At 39.6% G+C, this 13,647-nt stretch overlaps 1 protein-coding gene across 1 annotated transcript in view; it reads right to left on the reverse strand.

The window, feature by feature from the left end:
- The window catches only part of pigk (phosphatidylinositol glycan anchor biosynthesis, class K), a 36,895-nt gene that overhangs the window by 6,860 nt on the left and 16,388 nt on the right, over nt 1-13,647 (reverse strand). The window contains exon 10 of the mRNA XM_085255019.1: nt 11,806-11,881. Coding sequence (XP_085111145.1) covers nt 11,806-11,881 — 76 coding nt within the window. The remainder of the gene's footprint in view (nt 1-11,805; nt 11,882-13,647) is intronic.

Raw genomic sequence — 13,647 nt, forward strand, 5'->3', positions numbered from 1 at the left:
AATAAAAAAGGATTTACAATGTCCACAATCTGAAAAGTATACTCAAGTATACTTTGTATACTCAACACTTTGTGTTGGGGCTCATTTAGTGTGAATTATGACGATCAGGTTGTGGCACTGCTGAGGTGTTATTGAAGCCTGGGTTGCTTTGATGGTAGCCTTCATCTCTATTTTTGCGTCTTTCTCGTTTTCCTCTTGACAAATCGGGTCAGGCAAGGTGGTTATCCCACCAAACACAGTAATAGCATGGTCAGCAAACCATTTAGTACTAGTTTTGGCACTGTTGGCAGGTGCTCAGCCCTGCTGGTAGAGGAAATCGCCAACTCCATAAAGTTTGGCAACAATTCAGAGCACGAAGCACTCTAAAATCTCCTGGTAGATGGCTGTGTTCACTTTGGACTTGATAAAACACAGAGGATCGGCCACCACCAACACCAGCAGATGACATGGTGCCCCAAATTATCACAGAAACTTCACACTGGACTTCAAACACCTAGCCTTTCCACTCTTCCTCCAGAGTCCAGGACCTTGATTTCCAAATGAAATGCTAAATTTACTTTCATCTGAACAACAGTCCAGTTCTTTTTCTCCTTAGCCAACCTAAGACGCTTCTGAAGTTGCCTCTGGTTCAGAAGTGGCTCGATATCAGACATATTCAACAGATTTATCCCCCCCTTTTTTTGCGTCTTGGCTCTAGATGCACTCCCACCACCTCAGTCCAGCAGTCCTTATGATTGTGGTTGCATGTACTAAACTAGTTAGAGAAATGGCACATATTTGTAATGTTTAAATAGTAATTTACTCAAACTTACAATTGAATATTTTAATAATTTCAGATAGTATAAAACAAATCTAATATCTGTATTAACTAAAGGGCTCTAAAGATCTAGAAAAACTGTTTGGGATCACTGGGTACTATTATAAAATCAGAGTATACAGTGTAATGAGTTAATGATGATGCAGATAGAATATTTATTTCATCAAATCCTGTTGACTGACTGGCAGCGTTTCCGTTTTGAAAGTCTTAAGTTGCTTTGAAAATACACTCAAGTAGGCAATGTTATATTCTGCTGAATTTCCCTTCATATAAGCAGTGAGGACTGCTGATTTGGCATAAGAAGAGTGGAATCCTCTGATGTATTTATGTGTATGGGTATATTAGAGGATAGGAAAGAGTTCTGTACCGTTTGTTGAATATATGCAGTATCTGAAAGAACCACCTGCCAAGCACCAAATGCTGTCTTTGGCATCTAAAACCTCAAACACTGGCTGAAATTGTATGATTTAAAATAACTCTGTTACATTAAGATTTGGGTGAGTTTTTTTGCTTGCTAATTACTCTACACTTTGTCCATCAGCCAATTAAATCAAAGCTAAACAATGGCCCCATCTCAGTCTTTTCAATGGCCTACTTAATGCTCCTGTTATATAAAGTAGGCTTATCTCATTTTGTGAAGACAGGGTGATGATGATGAAATTGACCCAATGATTATTACAGTGATCCATAGACACACTCGCACATGCAAAACACCTGATTCTATTCATGCATTATTACGTGTTTCTTAGAATAACGAATGTTAATTGCTTTGCCTGGTGAAAACGACTCTTTTTATTCTTCTTATTAGTTTAAAAGCTTTTGGTAAGTAAGGCGAAAACCTAATTTCAGGAAACGTGTGTGACTGCGTTCTCGTGCCTCATTGCAGTGTACATCTTCTCAAGGCTGTCGTTTCAATAGAAAGTCCAGGTTACGTGACAACGCTGCCAATTTCTTATGTAGAAAGACCGAGGACAGCAGTAAAAATTGGATTACGTCTGAGCCAAAATTTATTTAACAGCTCAATCAAGTCAAATCAATAGAGCGCCACTGCCATCCAGAATGCTAAAGCAGAGGCGTTTGAAGCGCACAACTAAGCTTTAGGGTATTTGTGGACAGATCAAGGCTGGAGGTCCAAGGTAAAGACCTTCCCTTTTGAAGCATCATTTGTACAGCACACACTGGCCAGAATATTCCGATTGTATTCACTTTAACCACACGCTAGTTTTGGAAGCAAGGTGGGTTTGGGAACGAGGCGGTATTCCCTTCAAATGAGCTGGAGAGTTAGCTGGGGTGGAGAAAAATCTGGTGTTCTCTGCTTAGATTATTCTCCTGAATAAACAGCGAATATTCATTTTAACATCAAAAACAAACATGATAATAAAAGATTTTTTAAAGGAGGCATCAGTCACACCAAGTGCGTTTACATGAACATAGGTATAATGTTAGGTGCTTCTGTAGAACGTCCATCTCCCACAGCCAGTACTTTTCCTACATACAGTACATACTGTATCCACTAGCGTTCAGCACTTCAAGAGAAACATCCTTTCGTGTGCCATCGAAGGGGCATATGTAAGGAATAAACCGCCATATGCAACCACAGCAGATGAGGCAGAAGGCCGGAGCTGGAAAGTGAGGTTACATCCTGTGGAGGTGGGCTGCATGGGCTTCTTAACCATCGAAGGCCACTGAATGAGGTGGGTAACCGAGGGCTTAGATGGTTGGTCAAAGAGCTTTCCAATGTTGATGGAAAAAGCAGCCACTATGGAAGGAGCCAAAGGCGGTGGTGTGGGCATCCAAATGACCAGTGGGCACAAAGCAACATACTGTCCAGTCTGATCAGACTGATCCGACTGCCTCGGCGGCGTACACAACTGGTGTGCTGCAATGGTGGAAACATCACCATATGATAAGCAGCAAACTCACCCCACCTAGAAGGCTTCTCTAACCCACTCAGGGCAAGTGCTGCGTTTCACTGACAAGGATTGTAACATCTAGTCCTATGAATAAATTAAAGTGAGCAGAGAAGAAAATGAAGCTGAAAAGAGACATGTTTTCAGCATCTGAATCATGCTTTTTTTGAGATACTGACTAAACTTAAGGAAGCTTCTCAGATGACTGATTTTGGTCTTGTTTGTCTGACATCAGACATAACAGGCATCGCAGTGGGTGTTTCATCCAAAAATAGCCCGGAGTTAAAGGCCTTGAAGACTTTCTTACTTTCTTATCAACACTATTTACTGACAAAGTCAGATCACTTTCATTTATTTTAAATGAGAGAGATTTACTGAATGAGTCAGATTCTGAGGCCAGCTGTGGGTGTGTGTTTTTTTCATGTTACTAAACAACTGTCCATCAAATATGCTCAAGCTATATCCACCGAGTGCTAATGAAACTGAGAAACACTGATTTTTAGTGTAAAAGTGTCAAATAAAAAAAACAAACACCTTTTTTTCCTCTTAAATTATTTTTAGTCATTTGAAATAAATCCATGACTAGAGTATACAATTCATCTGCCTACACGGGTGACAATAGCTTGGATTTGTGCAGAACCCCAGATTAAGGCATGTTTTTGGTTCAAGTGCACTTTACCTTACCTGTACATATTCTGTGGCTACAGTGGTTGTACACAGAGTGCATCTGCAATACTATGTGTAGATATAAACATAGAATGAGAGCTACTGGTCAACACCTCTAATCTAATCCTAAGTATTTATACACTTCAAACTCTAACTTCTATTATTATGAGACTAAAACGATCAGATTAGTCAGATATATATATTAACAACGTCTTATATTACCAGCATTAACAGACCATCCATTCATCATCTTAAATGTGTATCCAGAATTCGACATCCAGTCATGGTTTACACAGTGGGAGGTTGGAGCCTATGCCAGCTGAATACATCCTTACTAGGGTGTCAATGAGACAGACAACAGTTCACTCTCGCACCTAAATGTGAAATAAATTACCAATCAATCAATCAATCCTACCTGCAAAGACTTCCACACAGAAAGGCTCTAGCAGGGGGAACCTTCTTGGGCACCAGGGCTAACGTCTGCACAATACTGGCCATGTTAACAGACCTCTAACCCAAATCTCTCCAAAATAACTATAAAAAGAATTATGCAGTCATGGTACAGGCTCTGATTTGTCACTGACACTGCAAGCTGAATCCTCACTGTTTCAAAAGACCGGTCAAATTTGACCTGTCTGTTCCAGTTCAGTTGAAACAGAGGCGTCCTCCCAAATTCAAATTAAATTTTCCAGCATGCTTGAGTCATCTCCCTCCATTTTTTCCTGTCAAATGAACACTGAGCTGCAACAACAGTGATCTCTCCCACTGAGATGCTGACACAATCACGCAAATACTGCTGTGCCCGTTTGAAATGCCGTGGCAAGGTCACTGATTTAGAAACACATCAACAGTCAATTTATATATATGAACACATAGATTCTGTGAGGTTTTTCTGTTTGCATTCTCTATCAGAGGTAAATCTGAATTACTTGACAAAAATAGTTGGGAGTCTCTCAGGGGAGGACACAAAAAGGCTGACAGAAAGACAATGAGTCTGGCGGATGAGGCAGAGCGTGGCTGGATATGTTCAAGAGATGAATGGGAGTGTGTGACTGTCAGGGGGCAGTTGACCTCTGTGACAGCTGTAGGCAAAGGTGTGCGTGACTGTATTTGTTTGTGGGTGTGCATGTGCGTCTTAAGACGCAGTCCCTGGGGTGAAGAAGACCAAAGGGAGATGGAGTGACTGTGACAGGAAGCCACATCAGCACAGCTGGCAGAGAGAAGCATATACGAAGAAGGTGGTGAAGGGAATATTAAAGATATAAGAAGAGGAGAAAAGACCACCACACCATTTTGCTGCAAATAACTAATGATTATTTAACTTAATATTAAACAATAATGTGGGGGAGATTTTACAAAATAATCAAACAACTAGCCGAATGTTACTTTTACATAAAGTAATCCTTTAAGCATACTTTACATTTTTGTTTTACTCCTGTGTCTAGTAAGTGTACTTAGCGAAACATTTTACATTTGTTACCTCTGTTGTAACAAAGTATATAATGGAGACTATAAGGATAAGAGGAAAAAAAGATGCACTTGTTAAGAACAATAACAAATACAAACCTCCCAAAGACCGAATAAATAGCTTTATATCAGCTGACTTACATATACTGTGCTCTTAAAAAGTCTTGAGCTACTTCTTGTTTTCATATGTTGCTTCCAAGAAGCCAGATATTCTTATCATTCTTTAAAAAGTGCAAAAGTTCTCCAAGCTTTTCAATTTGTTTTGGACACTGGACGCTTTTTCACTCATTTTTAGTTCAGTCATTGTGATTAACAAATCTTATAGATTAGTGTCAAACCACTTAACACTGACTTAGAAACTAAAGCATAAAGAGGTACCTAACACAAGGGATGAACCAGTGTTTTGTCTTTAAAAATGTGCTTTAAATTGTATATTTAGGCACTTTGTTACTAAGCAGCCTTTCAAATGGATAACTAGTTCCCATTTCTTTATCTGATAACAAAGTTTAATATTCTCAGGTGATTCTCAGTGGATTACTGATATATCTCAGCATGGTGTGAAGTGTGTCCTTAAAAATCTGAGGAAAGTGGACAAGTAGAGTAAAAAAAAACAAAATCTACAGCAGAGAAATAGAGGGGGGGAAAAGTCCATCAAAGACCTGACTCGGGACCTGAGAGAAGCATCTGGTACTTCAGTTGATCCATTCACTGAATCTTCATCAGAAATGGTCTCAGTGGAAGGGTGGCTGTCAAGAAGCTATTCTTAAGGAACGTAAACTTGGAGAAAAGGCTGAGGTGCGGCAAGTTACACAACTGGACTAAAAATCAGAAGCAACGCATCTTATGGAGCGAGGAATCCAAATTAAAAATGTTAACATTAAATTAGGAGAGGGTGAAATTAGTTCACGTTTGGAAATGTTACACTTAACTGTTAATGTAAGTTATTTGATTAAGGTATTACTTTTATGTCAATTAACCAATACCCTAAATTACTGATAGAAACTTTGGTTGTATAGCAGCTTTATAAAGTGGGAAATGTCTGCTATAGTCTGTCATTAGATGTGCATAAGAGTTTTGTATCTGTGCCCTTTTACCCCAAAGTAAAAACGAAATAGAAAAAGGAAACTCAGGTGGGAGGCAGAGGATAAAACTACTAGAAATAGGAAGGTCAGAGGGAAGCAGTTAAGTAGCCAGTGTTCACTGACCTTCACTGACAAAACCATTCACATCTCACTGCCAAGGACAGGAACCAACACTCAAGCAGCATGTTACCATTACATACACATTGTGTTGTGTGTTCAGTTCGCCCGTACAATCAATTAAGAGCTACCCATCTGATTGATCGGAGCTAATTAACATGGGCTTGCAGGATGCTAATGGTCACTGAGGGAGTTCCGAAACACCCTGCCAAACACTAGCACTCCAAGGTCAAAACTGCAGCAAATTTTATGTTGTGCAAAGCCAAATGAAGGAACAGCAGCTGCTGTGCACTGCCAGGACACTCCACTGTATTGTTGTGACATTTAAGCCTTACGCAAGTACTGAAACAGTAATAGTAGTGGGTGCATTAGTCTCTCATAAAGCAGGATTTGTTTTGTCTCTCTCTTTTTTTAGAGGATATTATTCATAATTACTGAGCAAAGAAAATTCCAGTTGATATTTGATTAAACAGAGACTGACACAGTGAGCCGTTCCTGTGATCCATACAATCCTAACATTCAGCTCTGAAAAGAGTTGCTGCTGCAAAGAGGATACTGTAGGAGGGTTGGGAGAGGGTTAGGAAGCAGGCGAAGCATTAATTTTCACTGTTTCCATTTTCAATTCTCTAGAGCCATATGGGGTGGCGTCAAGCTGGCAAAAGAACAAATAACAATTTGACGCCAGAGACCAGGACTCACAGCAGCGAGGGAAGCGAAAAGAAGTACAACACACATGAGAGGAAGGGAGGGGGGGAAGAAGAGTTCCTTCTAGTTATTTCCAGAAATGAACCCACAGTGATTTGGCAATGACAATCGGATGAGATGTGTGAATTTGGAAAGAGAAGGTGTCAGGACAAGGGGACTAACCCTGAAAGCACTAGTGAGACAACTGCCAACAGTGACAGGGCATTAATCATCTCCTAACATCCACACATCCACAATCGCAATGAGAGAAGCTTGTCTACACACCATACAGCCCAGCCATATATCTAGTCACTTTGATGACTTTTCTATTTACAAGCCATGGTCTGGTCTAATAGGAAATGGAAAAAAAAAACAACAACAATAAGATATCTGAGAGTACTGAACACTATTTGACAGCTAATCAACAAGAAGAGAACTGTCAATGGGCTTGATGGACGCTGGTCATTCTGTTGCAGTACAGATGGACTTTGGAGACGGGCAGATAGATGACTCAGTCTGCCAGGACTCCCATCTTCAATCCAGCAGGAGTGCAGGCTTATAATCAAAATCTCTGTCAGGGGTCACTGGGTTGACGAGTGTGTTTGTCTGTTGGGTGCAAATATAAGAGGGAGAGGGGAAAAAACAAAAACACACACACATATAAAGAGAAGCCGGAGGGAGCCAAAATAGAGTGCACCAAGAAATGAAATCAAGTAGCAGACAGCAGCGCTTTAAAGGAGAGCATCTCTATAAGCCACTGTTTTGTTAGTTTGCCTTTATTTTGAATAGTGAGATTATTACTAAAAAAAAAAAACCTTAATTAATAAACTACTCTTATATGAGAAGGCAGCTGATCTCTAAGAGACCAGTTTTTGCCATTTATCTGGGGCAGTCTTCAGCTAATTTCCTAAAGTGCCGCTGGCTGTGGAGACCCCCTCCTGTTTCCAATCATGACACTCAATAAGCAACTGACAGGACTCAGGCCTTTGGTCAGCTACATTCATTTCGCCCAACTAACTGTGACTTCTTTGTTCAGACTAAAGTCAGTGTCAGCCAGTGATGTTTCCAGCAGCAGGACCCAAAGATTTTCTTTTATATTTTGCCATTTACTCGGTTCAGCTGGATTTGACCTCTGCTATCAACACCAATAGTTTAGTGTCTGTTGACATGAGGGAGACAAAAAAAGAACGAATCAAAGCAAACGACAGCGACAGCAGCTCTACTGTGGCCATTGAAGCCTGAATCAGAAGCATTTCAAATGTTTATCCTTTACAAATGACTCAAAGTGATCATTGTACCCCTTTTAACAGAAGTGCAGACCACTGTTCTTCAGACCCCTCAAAAACAGCTGCTTCAATCCAGGCTTTGGTTCAAAATCCCAAAGCCCATTTGGACACTTGGTTAAGCATCTCAAATCACCTTGAAAGCCAAGGTAATTTACTGTAGTAGTAATCTGGTATAATAATTTTTTGGCATCATTAGGCAAAATCCATAACAATCATTCATTTGATATCAGTGGTCTGACAAAAAATTCTTCCCCTCCTCTAGTCCTTATCCTCAAACCTAAGACAATCTAGTCTAGAAAATGTGTTTTCTGTGTCCAGGCATTTCACTCTGATGGTGTAAATCCTGACTGAGTATGAGAAATCCTGCAGGAAAAGTTGATATTTACACAGAGAATAACTGCACAAACTTTAAAGTTCACATTAAAAAGTAATCTATCACAAAAGGAACTAAAAAAGTAGATGAGAATAAACGGAAAAAAATGTCAATATCATAAAGTGCTTACAAGACTGACAAAATTGCATGATAGCATTAGCCTCAGGTTGGTTTTAGAGATTGTTGTTATTTTTCTCTGTGAGAGTAAGCTGCTGATTTCATTTTGAATGGCTTTTAATGATTAGCTATTAAAAAAAGACTAACTCCTGCGCTGGCTTTCTGGCAGTGGCTTGTCAATCATAAACAGCCGTACTCATTAAGAAAGAGATGCATGAGCTGCAGGAGGAGGGCTGTACTTTCAAATCCTTAGTATTTCAACCTACGACTTCTCTCAAGTGAGAGAAACAATTGCTCAACTGTCACATTTTGCTCAGCAGAAAAACTGTTGTATTAAATAGTCCAATTTTATTTTCACTTTAATCCATGATCTCTCGAAGGCTTTGCAAGATGACATCCCATTAAGTTTAGACAGCATGCCTATGACTAAGACTTACTGTAAGGAAGAACTAAGTCTTGAATGCTTATTATAAACAGATATTAAAACGACAAGGTGAATCCATTAAGTGCAGAATACGCACTGGAGGGACACTGCTAACATAGACTTTAGGAAGCATCTATTATGTAGACAAAAAGGCTTTTTATTAACATAAAACAATAAAACTGTTTGTGGTGCACCATTTCATTTATTAAATGAACATATTTTAGCTTGCTACTACTCAATCGAACTGAAATATTGTTAATAAAATAAGGTTGTTGTAGCAGACACTGAGCAAAATGAACAATAATTTGGAGTTATGACTGCCCTCCTCTTCAATCCAAGTTCATTATTCATTCTTCTTTTAGCTCTATTTTCTTTTCATCAGCTCCTGTGGGACTTTTCTGACTATTATGTCCTAAATGCTTCAATATATTCTGAAGCAAGAGAACCTAGTTATAGTGTAATATTACTCAGACTAAAAAAAAAAAATCTTTGTCTGATGAAGTGTTCACGGTGTCTGATCAGCTTGCCATCCTTCACGCTGCATGATGTCAGCAGAACAAAATGACTTTGGATCACTCTTTGAGCCTCAACAAAAGCACAGTCTGATTTTCTGTTTGCCTTTCTGTTTTTTTTTTTTACATTAGAGCTCCACATTGTGGAAGCTGTCACTCAATGGAGAAGGTAGAAATATTTTTTGATATGCTGTCTTTTTGCCTGGACGTTGTCAGGTGTTCATCACCTGTATCATGTATCAGCGTCAACTGTCATATGTCAACTCGTTTTTTGGTCCCAACAGTCTACATTTCTGCTTGATCCATTTTCATGGCTGAATCTGGAATAACAACCTTATCCCAGATGAATGAGCTGAATCTACAAAAAAAAAAAAAAAAAAAAAAAAAAAGGGATTATGGTGCTAATTATCTGTGGGTTTTTCCACTGTGGATGGCTGGTTAACATTTAACTAATCCAAAGAAAGGTTGCACAGGGCTTTCACCAGTCTATTAAAATGCAGACAGCTTACTGTGGCTTGCCTTGGGAAAAATTTGTTTTAATCATAAGTTAATTTTACCAATATATGATGTTGGCCCACAATTATATGAACCTAGATGCTCACTGTAAATATGACCAGCTTCATTGAGTTTAAAATATGTCTAGTAGTTTACTTCAGTTTAATTCCTTTATGCTGGAATGCCAGAGCTAATCAGTCTGTAGAGATGTTAAATAAACTTTACTTTAAAAAAAAAAAAACAGTCATAAAGTTTGGTTAAATCCAAACAGACCATTTGGCATTTCGACAAATATAAACATTGGCTAAAACTGTTTGAAGAACAAAGAATAAGAAACAAAAAAGACTGAAAAAAAAGAACCAAGAAAATGTTGTGGCTTAATACAATTTATCCTTCAGCTATCATCTGACCAATTATTTTCACTAATTAGATTAGGCAAAGCTTCAATGTGTCTGTTTGAACAGGGGTGTCAAACATAAGGCTCAGAGGCCAGAATACGCCCAGCAACGACTACAATCCGGCTCATTGGACGACTTTTGAAAATGTGAAGGAAGGCATCCATTCTTAAATACATTAATTAAGTCATAAAAGAAACGTTCCTGTTTTTCCCCACTATCTATTTAAGCACAAAGAGTCATGCAGACAGATTTCTTTCATTCACTACAGCAGGATTTTTTTGTCATGTAGAAAAACTGAGACATACTGTTTAACTTGCACTTATATTGAGCTATCTCACAAATTAAGTTCAAATTAAGACTGACAGACAGGAAAGTTTCACTGTGTCGGCCCACTGAAGATCAAAGTGTGCTGTATGTGGCCCACAATGTAAAATGACTTTGACGGCATGCAATGTTCAGACAATATGCAGTATTGCACCTGAATAATGCTATGTTAGATGAGCGCTATGCAAAGCTAAAAAAAACATGTCAGTAAAAGCAAAACTAACTAGATGCTCCGTTCACCACATTTCATCTGATCATCATACATCGCATTTACATGTGCAGGAACTAATTAAACCACGCAAAGAAAAACTAAGCAGCACACTCCACATTCAGAGTGCATACAAAGTGCCTTTTTAGGTTTCCAAAGTTCAATCAAATCTGGTCTTGCCCTGCAAATGCACTGTGTACACGTCGATATTAACGTGTCCACTCTCTGTATTTTAAAAAGGCGGGCAGCTCGCAAGGCTGAACCCCAAATGTAATCACCAATAATGTCTACTCTTGCTCGAGGCAAAGATTAATGTGGATTCTTTACTTTTGTGAGGCATAAGTTGAAGTAGAAATACGGAAATTGTATTTTTAATAGTCTCATAATGGAAAAATCTTACGAGAGTAATACAAGACTAGAGTCGGGCTATTCTGAATGCACAGCGCGCATTCTAAAGCTGGATTGAGGAGGAAGAGGTGTTCATTTGTGAAGGTCGACCCGAGTGAAAGTCACAATTCATTTGGGAATGAGGTGAATGCACAATTCTTTTCCACAATCCTGCCTATCCTTTCTGCTGGATTTCATGGTGGCCCCTCCGCACCGAGACCGGGAGGCAGTTGCATTTCACACTTAGAGATGTCACCATGGAAACGGCACAAAGACATCTGTTGGTGGATGTTGCACATAACTTTCTGTTCTGTGTCCAAATTAAGGAGGAGCATGGACACACTTGAAAATAACAACAACAACAAAAGAAGCAAAACACAAGAGCCAGGGAAGAAAAGAAGAAGAAGCTCTGCATACGCAAACACATAAAAGACACATAAAAGTTGACCAGCATGAAAACTTACATGAAAGGTATTTGACAAACACCTCATTTGTAGCGACATGGGCTTCCTCGTGCGGTTTAGTATCGGTGTCTTACCTGATGGATGATCTCAGACACTGGCAGCTGGTCCGCGTACGAGTACACCTCTTTTTGCTCCTCTCCATTTACAGGACTGAAAAACAAAACACACAAAACAGCACGCTTTGAGCATTTACTCAAGAAAGCAAATAGCACTCATACATTTGGCTTTTGTTACGTGGAACACCATCATTCAGTAATGAAGAAAAGCTGTCAGGAAGAGTAACAGACTCAGTGTTTCCGTTGGCAGTCTGTGTGCAGCTCAGGTGTGTGTGTCTCCGACAGTCAGTTGTATGCATTTTGATGCAAATGACCTCCCCTTTTTCTCCTTCTAGATAAATTAATGAAAGTTATCCTGGAACATCAGATGAGTGTCAAAATCATCTTTAAAGTAGAGGATGTGATTGGAAGAGATTGCCTGCATATCACTACCCATCACGGTATAATTCATTGAGTCACTCACCAACAAAAATCTATACTCCGAGTAGTCCACTCTCCACATTTTCACTGAAGAAGAAGTGTTAGAAGGGCTTCAAACTCCTGAGCCCCCTGTACATTCGCAATGCACTCTGCACTAATTCTTCTAAAACCCCAGTGAACATCGATGCAGAAATCAATGAAGTCAGAGGCAGCTGCACATTCAGCTTCAACACTCATATGGATCGCTTTCATATTTGTTGTCAGCTGGTGTTTGTTGTTTTTGCTCTACGGAAACTAGCTTCTTTTGGGTTCTCATTTTACAGATTTTATATATACCCACTAGTGCTAAGTCTGTTCTTCTTTGTTTAAATTTGTGTCGTATTATAAAATTTAGTGAGTTTACAAACTGTGGAAAATTAAAATTTGGAAATAATAGCATAGGGCGACTGTGGCTCAGGGGGTTGGGAAGCGTATCTGTAACCGGAAGGTCGCCGGTTCGATCCCCGGGCTCTCTGTCCTGGTCGTTGTGTCCTTGGGCAAGACACTTTACCCTACCGCCTACTGGTGTTGGCCAGAGGGGCCGATGGCACGATATGGCAGCCTCGCTTCTGTCAGTCTGCCCCAGGGCAGCTGTGGCTACAACCGTAGCTGCCTCCACCAGTGTGTGAATGTGAGAGTGAATGAATAGTGGTATTGTAAAGCGCTTTGGGTGCCTTGAAAAGCGCTATATAAATCCAATCCATTATTATTAAAAAGAGCATTTCATCAGCTCTTGGCTGACTCTACATGACATCGACATACTGTTCCGGTTTACTTTATTCAGCTTTGTCTTCACTTCTCAGTGGTCAATTTAAAAAAACCACCAGACACGCCTTTAGTATTTCAGAATAAGGTATCCATCATTCTGAAAGAATCAGCCTAAATCAGGTTGCTCTGAAGGACAAACGTTTAAGCCCATACCTTTGCAAATGTCACAAATCACTAGATATCTGCAAGAGGATAAGTCGAGAATGGCCACAATGTTTCTACAGTCACAATAAAATTATTTTAGTCCAACAACATGAAGAGCAGTTGATCAAACTGTGTTTAAAGGGCAAAGGCAGCGCCCTCACAAGCTACAGCACCATACACCATAAACACACAGTCATTTATTTAAATGTACATATGACACAAAATGCACCTGTAAAGTAGCTCTGTTAGGGGGTTTGTCTGAATAAATCCATGAGGTACATCAACCTGACAGTCACCCATGTCCGGATGACAGCAACCTTGAAAGTTACAAACAAGCCTAAAATAAAAAATTCTGACACAAAGTCAAACGGGGGTCAGAGCTAAGGTTTACCGTCAAGTGGAGGTTCAGGACTGACCGTCTTTCAGCAAAATTTAGGTCAGACAAAGTGAGCCACATCTCCCCTGTGAGCCATCATGACACACCTCCAG

Source organism: Mchenga conophoros, linkage group LG18 (genome assembly GCF_057382185.1).
Source record: "Mchenga conophoros isolate Kocher_MC1m ecotype Shallow Benthic linkage group LG18, M_conophoros_male_GT1.1, whole genome shotgun sequence".
NCBI lineage: Eukaryota > Metazoa > Chordata > Actinopteri > Cichliformes > Cichlidae > Mchenga > Mchenga conophoros.